We start from the raw sequence: 8051 nt of genomic DNA on the forward strand, positions 1-8051 counted from the left end.
ACCTCAAAGGACTGTTGTTGGGATTAAAGACATCAGTCTAAAGTGACCGGCGTATACTAGGAACTCAAGTAATGTTAATCTCGCTGCCTCCTCCTCCCCACCCCATGCCATATTAGAATGAATTCTGAAGAACTGTTTTTACTCTTTTGTGTTCCCAGCACCTAGGCAGAGCTTGGCATGCATTGGGTTGATGAGAAATGTTTGATAACTGCTAAATATAGAGAGAGGGATATTGTGCTGATGGAAAAAACAACTAACTGAAGCAGAGTTAGTTGTGTGCAGGACTTGCTCCTCTGGTCAACTATAAATTCTCTGAGGATAGGGCCATATCATGCCAATCTCTGCTTTAACCCTGCCACGACTTAACAAAAGGGCTTTGATGGTGAGAATTATTTTTAAATTATGTTATTGAGGTCACATTGGCTTATAACATTGTGTAAATTTCAGCTGTACGTTATTATAGATCAGGTTCTGTATAGACTGTATCATATTCACTGCCAATAGCCTAGTTTTTATCTGTCACTATACGATACGCCCCTTTACTTCTTTCACCCTCCCCCAACCCCTTCCCCTCTGGTAACCACCAATCTGTTCTCCTTATCTATGTGTTTTAAAAGATATGATTTTGGAGAGCCCCAGGTTGGGTGAATTGGAGCAGCTCTTCCTCTGGAGAAGTCAGTCCTATAAAGTATGCGGCCATACTGCCATCTGGAGATGGTAGATTTTTCTCGAAACATCACTTAAATAGATCTTCCCATTAAGAGCTATAACCAGAACCCTGAGGAATCTTGCAAAAGTTTTCATATGTGAAATATTGCAAGAAGCTCTTTTAACATTCCCAAATAACAATTTCTAAATATAGGGAGAACCAGGAAGTAAAAACACAAAGTTTTCCCACTGTCCTTTTTTCTCAAATTTCTTAAATTGAGGAAACTGCTTTTAAAAAGCAATCATGTATGTTGCCATTACAGTATATTCCATATTTATTAGACAATTGAAATAGACAAAAGAAAAACAACTGTTGGCACGAGAATGCCGATTTATTCTTTTTTGGACACATGAACACAAAATATCCCTGCAGGCCAAAAGAAAAAATTGCAAAATTTAAACAACCATCATCTTATCTCAACATGGGGATACCACCTCTCCCTTAATAGTTCAGAAAGTACCTCGTATTGCTAGAGACATACATCCAGTCCAAATTTAATAAAATACATTTTAAAACGTTACAGGCCTAACAATATAGAAAAAAATTACACCATTAGTCAAAGGAACAAATGCAAACATTTTCAGCCACTAGACATAGAAAGAGCATGAATATGTCAATAGCAAGGGATAAGAAAATGGTTAATCCATAACAAGATCTTCCCTTTAATTTTACAAGGAAAAATCCTTGGAGTTGAAGCAGTATTGATACAATGCCCTCAGGCTCCACTTTCTTAAAATGAAAGCAGAGCTACCGCCTTGCTGTTGAGCAAGAAAATCTTACAGCACATCCACGAAGGGTAGCTCGCACAGGGCAGAGGGGGTGAGCCTTGTTAAACAGTGGATTACCTTTTCCCACAGAAAGGATAGGTAGCTGAGCCTGGTAGGTAAGCTCTGATATAGGCTGGGCACCAGATCCTAAAATACAGACCATATAGAATACGTCTGCTTATAAATCATCACCTTTGGAAGCAGCAAATAGAATTTACAGTAAGACTGAATATGTTCTGCCTGCCCAGACCGCCAGCTGCATCAACCAGCTAGTTCACTTTATAAACCACTCAGGGTTCACTAGCTAACAACAGCAACAAACATAATTGGTTCAACATTTGGATCTTCACCACTCTCTTAATGTCCCCGCGCCTTATCCCCAAATTGTTACTCTTTAGCATTGCTACACTTAAATCTTTCACACCACATGACAGTGCCTAAACAGGCTGTGTTTTAAAAAACCAAACAGCCTAAACCTACTTCTAGAGAATGCACACCTCCCATTGATTGACACATGCATAACGATTCGGTCAGTCCCGAGGGGTTATGTATTCAAACTGTCAAGCCGAATTAAAACTATGCATTCAGACTTGCTGGCAATAGGATTGCTGCAACTCTGACTCCGCAGTGATTACCTCTTAAAGATTCACCCCTCAGCAAATTTTTTCCAATAATCCCAGTTCTTCCATATTTCTTTCCTTTCGTCCCAAACGACAGCATTGCACCTTTAAAGGTACTGTGTTCCTATAAAAATAGGCCTCCCGGCTTTTCCTCCACCACCACACTGATTTACCCCAGTGTCCTAGGACTGACTGAGGTCATACAAACTGTAGAGTTCAAGGTCAAGCGTATAGCCTAATTGCAGGCAAGCGAATCAGGGCTTCCCGGCACTCTGCCTCGCTCTTGGCTCCATACACGCCAGGAGATGGTGAGAAGTGACGCTTCTTCTGTGCGTTATTAACAAGCAAGCCGCAGGCACTCAAGTGCAGGTGTGCTGCCCGCTGGCCAGCCAGCCAACCACCAAGAGTTCTTCACATCCTGGACTCCAGTGAGTCCTTTTCCTAAAAAAGCTTCCGTTTTTTCCTCCTCATGGGTCCAGGGTGGCCATGCTGAAGGGTATTTTGTGCTCTCCCTGAACAACTGTGAATAAAAGCAGCAGCCAGGCCCTCACCAACAAGTCCTGATTTGTATTATCCAAGTGAGGTATTTGCAAAAAGGGAAAAGCTTAAGAAATTAACATCTGCCATCTCTTCACTCCTGCCTATGTTGTGCCTCAATTACAGAGCTTGCTTTCTTCCCACTATCTGCAGAGAAGAAGATACTGCAGAGAATACCTACTCATCCTAATGAGCTAGAGGACTTGATACACATTATAAAACTCTCAGAGACCAGTCTCAGCAAACACTGGTGGCGCCACTGATCAGCAGCATGTGGAAATGTAAACCTCAATGTATTTACAAGCTTGTTTAAGAGACTGAAGAAAAACAGTGCTTTATATTGCTGGGATTTGAGAAGGCTAGTTTAAGAGATTTGGACTGGCTAATGAGTTCAAGCAAACACCTTTCACCATCAGATCCAGTGTTTCCCCCCCGGCAGTTTCCAGATAGAGGTGGCAAAACCATTTTACCACATCGTGTCTGTCTCTTCCCCTAGCACGTTCCTCAGCCATATGGAGTGTGGCTCTGGGCCTTTCATCTCCTTTTCCAGCTCTCAGTCCTGAGGTTCCAGGACAGAGAATCAGAAGTCAGTAAAATTTGGGCTAGGAAACACTGGCTGGAACTACCAAGACTGTATGTAACTGTTGTCCATTCACAAAGTATTATCTACACTAAATACAAAATACATTTTCCCCTACACTTTAACTGATGCTTGCTTTAGATCAACTCCCTTTGTTTGGACAAGAAAGGAATCCTGTCTCTCTGTGAAGAGAATTCAGAATCTATTAAGAAAAATCAACCTTTTCTATGCAGTTTTAGCTTAATAAAAGGAAGGGAACCACACCAAGTACATTTCAGGTTGAAAGAGAAGCAAAAAATTTGCACTGCAAGTAATTGTGCGAGTAACCTTGATTCCCAGGAAAAAAACTTTTAAACGCTGGTACATTTTTTGCAAGTTGCAGCATCACTCAATGTACCTTAAGGATTGGCAAAGCCTATCCAATAAGGAAGCATCCTGGTTCTAGCTTATTTTAAAACAAAGTGACAGGACACCAACTGTGACTATAAAACAGATAAAAATAATTCTTTAAAAAGGCATGGAAATATATGTCTTTTCTGACTGGTTTCAGAAATTGCCAGATTATGATCTATAAGAAATAGCTGATAAAATCATACTGAGATCTCATCTAGAAAACTACATTGTTGGGGAAGGAAGAGGAGGGACCTTAAAAAATGTTTATTGCCAAAGTTAACTTTCTATGAGAAAAGTTTAAAAATCATTTAGATCTAACAAACCACATAGCAGCATAAAATGGGCACTTTTGAAAACTTTGAAAAATACTAAAAGCTAATTTTTTTTCAAAGAGGGGAAAGTGTGAGTACTTTTGCCATGACAGTGTAATCTGTCACCGCGACGTGTGTCACATCTGTTTGTGTTACACAATCACCAGAGTCAACCAAATAAAGGAACTGCCTTTCTGAATCTGCAGCCACGTATAGTGCAATTGCCTGGCAGCCTGTACTTACACCAGCACAAGTCTGTAAAGATCAACAGGATAAAGTAGTAAAACTAATAAAACTCTGTAAAACTTTCAAAAATCAATGCTCGTTAAAGGCATTTACAGTGGTGAAGTCAGAAACCTCCATTAAAAAGTCTATGGACCCACACAATTAAATAGTTACACCGAACTCAAGTAGATTGTTTGGTTTTTCTCTCCCACTTATGCATACGCCCCACTTGATGAATACAGAAAAAAGGAATAATCTCTTATAAGACTAGAGGGATGCGGTGAACACCACAGCTAGCAAAATATTCCATAGAAACCTTTCTTGTAAAGTCCTAGAAAGTTCAGGCTGATCAGCCTTTGCATGTTGAGGTAAAAATTCAGTCCAGTGCATCAGAAAAGACAATCTAAGAGTATCTATTACTTTAAAAAAATGGCTCAATTTTGTTGATGCATCAGACAGTGCTGCAAAGTATAGATTCAGTGCAACTATTCCGAGCTGCTGGTAGAAGACCACCTGAAGTCAACTTGGCGCTCTCTAGAGGCGGTAGGTATTTGAAACATTTTGAGGCTGCGGTGCCAAATTGGTGGAGCTCTTTTTCTGAGATTCTCAGGCAAAATACATCGTGTGCTGGGTATCATGGTGGATCTGCACAGCTTTAGCCAAGGCCTGAGGATCTCGGCCATTGCTCTGTCCTGACACATGACTGCCTTCTGCACTGTAAAGAGAATAAAGCAAAAAACCAGGTGTAACAAAAGACCGCTTCAAACTTCGCATGTTTCAAATAGCACAAATAGTACTGGATTCAAGATCTTAGGCTCAGGCTGCGGCTCCTTAAATCATTTGTAATGTCTCTCTAAACATCAGTTTGCTCAACTGAAAAATGCAATACAACTTATTTAATGGACTGCTGCAATAATTAAATGAGATAATGTCTGCAAAGACGCAAATACTTGGGGACCTTCCCCGCGGTGCAGTGGTTAAGTTTGGCGCACTCTGCTTTGGCAGCTCGGGTTTGTGGGTTCGGATCTCTGGTATGGACCGACACCACTTGTCAGCCATGCTGTGGTGGCGACCCACATATAAAGCAGAGGAAGACTGGCACAGATGTTAGCTCAGGGCTACTCTTCCTCAAGCAAAAAGGGAGGAAGATTGGCAACAGATGTTAGCTTGGGGCTAATCTTCCTCAGCAAAATAAATAAATAAAAAAGACCCAAATCCTTAACAGTGCGGATGTAAGAACTTCCATTGTCCTTTATGTCTGCTTAATGCCTACTTGTCCTTTATGCTTCAGTCAAATGTCATTCCCCCCCAAAGTTTTCCCTAACTCCAAAGTTCAGGTCAGAACCACTTGGAACATGCTTTTACAGAATCCTCTACTTTTCTTTCATTTGAAATAAACACAATTGATATTAAATTATTAATTGGCTAATTATCCCCCCTCTGGGATACAAACTCCAAGAAAGCAGCAACTTCATCTATCTTACCTCTGGATCTCTAGTGCCTGGCACATAGTATAACCTCAATAACCATTTGTTGAATGAATAAATGAATATATGTACCTAGCACAGTGCTGTAACTTAGGGGACACTCTGCAAATGTTGCTATGCCACCAGTCTCACTAGCTATATGACCTTGGACAAGCAACAACTCCTCTGAACTTTGGTCTTTCAGGATAATAATAACAACTTCCAAACATAACTCTTAAGGGTCCCGTGTGATATAAAGGGCTTGGTAAAGTGTCAATCATCATTCCTCTTCTGCCTTCTCTACTTAAATTATTATTATCCTTATCATCTAGACTCAAAGTCTTAGTCATTTTTTACTTCATCCTCTTCTCTGCCACTCACTCTCAATTCACTAAGTACCATTTTTTTATCCCAGGAATAGATTTTTACATTTAACAAATACAATCTTGCTCTAATATACTTTCCCAGCATCATGCCTGCTATTCCCCTTTCACTTGCTCCAGCCAAAAAAAAAAGTGTTATTGTCCAAACATGGCACTTGCTTTCTCTTCTTTGTGTCCATTATTCCCTCTGCCTGGAAAATCCTTTTCTCTTCTTTGTAGAGCCAAATCCTAGCCATCCAGCTATGAAATCATCTCTAACAGCCTTTGCTCGGATGTCCCATTGCACTTTCATCTATACTGCTCTGGGCTAATTGTCAGTTCCACATTTGCTTGTATTGTTTCCATAACGAAACATAAAATCCCAGGAAACATATCTTCTTCATCTTAGTGTTTTTAGTACCTAACACAGTGCCGGGCACACAGTCAATATCTAATGAACATGTTGAATGAACAGATGTATTACAGAATGGAAGGTACAAAGCCACAGCTGGGCATTTTCCATAATAGCGTATTTTCAACCCTTACAGAAATAGACTTGCAGTGGAATGCCTACTATTTAGCAGCTGAATTCAGACTTGGGGAAGAGCCCAGAAACTGCTACACTTCACAGATGGTCATTTCGAGAAGAAAATTAATGCAAAGAGCTTGTTTAGCTATTTAATAGTAGCTCAGTAATGGGTCAAAATGTCTGATTCTCTTGAGATCCCTATTTGGGGGTGAGAATGGTCTGGCACCCCTCCTTCTCCCACATATACATCCAGGTTCACTCTGGTGCATTCTTCCAGACTGTCCTGAAAACAAAGTGAACAGGTCAGGACTTCCCCTTGCATGAAGTAGAATCCACAGGCCTGTGACTGCTCTGATTGGAGCGAGGGAACCATGTCGGCCACTTTTTGAGGCTGCTTGGGACCTGAGCAGAACCAAAATGCATTTGGCTCTCTCGGAAAACCACAGGCAGCTCCAAATTAGACTTCTTTCTTTGGGCAGACTTTAGACACACCATACAAGTATGAACAAGCCTGAACACTTCTTGGATCAAAAGTCACAGTATAAGCTCTTGAAGGCACACACAATTTTATTTGCTCCTTGAAATTTAAACCCTAAAAGGAAGTTTAACACCTCCAAAAAGTTTTCTGTAGTAGCTCATTTTTTTTTAACACACTGCTAACATAGAAACAAAGAGATTTTATTGTGACTGAGAAACTTGCCTGTCATGATCCTTATCCACCAAATGATACCTTGCCCTGAATGCTACAAGTCGGGCATAATATGCAGGGGCTGGAATAGAGACTGAGCGCGTACACCGCACATAGGTGTGACATAGCTGGTAAGTTAGCAGCTGGAGCTCATCCGCAGTGAAGCAGTTGTCATCCCACAAGACCTGGTAATGTGAAGGACGGCTGGTTCCCTGGAGAGAGAGTTTTATGATTAATATATTTCTGACATGGGTTGACTACCTGAGAAAAGAGACGTGAAACCTACTCCTTAAAGTCAGAAGTATTCCTGCCCAGCACACCTAAAAGCAGAGACCTGGACCAAAAGATAACAGCTCTAGGAAATAAGCTTTAACAGAGTTCGCATAGTGTTCTAAAACAAGTCTACTCAAGCTAGTTGCTAAATTTGCAAACATCTCCCTATCAAGTCAACGATCTGGACCAGCTTCCAAATTACCTGAATTCCTGCATGACTACAGAGGTAAAAGTCAAACTCCGACGGATGTGTGATGGTGCTATCCACTGTAGTGCCTGCTGGTACATTGCCACTTTTCCCCACCTACCAAAAAAAAGGTATAATTAGTCATCGAAGGGCCAAACTGAGCTCAGGCCACTTTTTTTCTTTTATGTGTTAATTGATAACAAGTTGGTAAACTGCTCTTAATTGAAGTCTTGAAAACCAGTTTAATTCAAGATGTTGAATTTTCTGTAATTTTCCGTTAGCCTAACCATTTCATCCTTAAGTATTTTCTCAAACAAATATCCTCCATGGTTTCTCTGGGGGAATCCAGACAAAGAATTATTTTGCCTGTGGCTTTGGGCTGCATTTTTGTTATCTATTTACAG

General features: G+C 40.7%; 1 protein-coding gene across 1 annotated transcript in view; it reads right to left on the minus strand.

Annotated features, from left to right (window-relative positions):
- Window positions 1-1009: 1009 nt before the first annotated feature.
- Window positions 1010-8051, minus strand: part of LOC124239215 (protein argonaute-4) — a 34575-nt gene continuing 27533 nt past the window's right edge. Inside the window, exons 16-18 of the mRNA XM_046660710.1 lie at window positions 7663-7764; window positions 7200-7399; window positions 1010-4857 (exon numbers count right to left, since the gene is read on the minus strand). Coding sequence (XP_046516666.1) covers window positions 4749-4857; window positions 7200-7399; window positions 7663-7764 — 411 coding nt within the window. The 3' untranslated portion in view covers window positions 1010-4748. The remainder of the gene's footprint in view (window positions 4858-7199; window positions 7400-7662; window positions 7765-8051) is intronic.

The sequence above is a fragment of the Equus quagga genome, chromosome 5 (genome assembly GCF_021613505.1).
Source record: "Equus quagga isolate Etosha38 chromosome 5, UCLA_HA_Equagga_1.0, whole genome shotgun sequence".
NCBI classification, from domain to species: domain Eukaryota; kingdom Metazoa; phylum Chordata; class Mammalia; order Perissodactyla; family Equidae; genus Equus; species Equus quagga.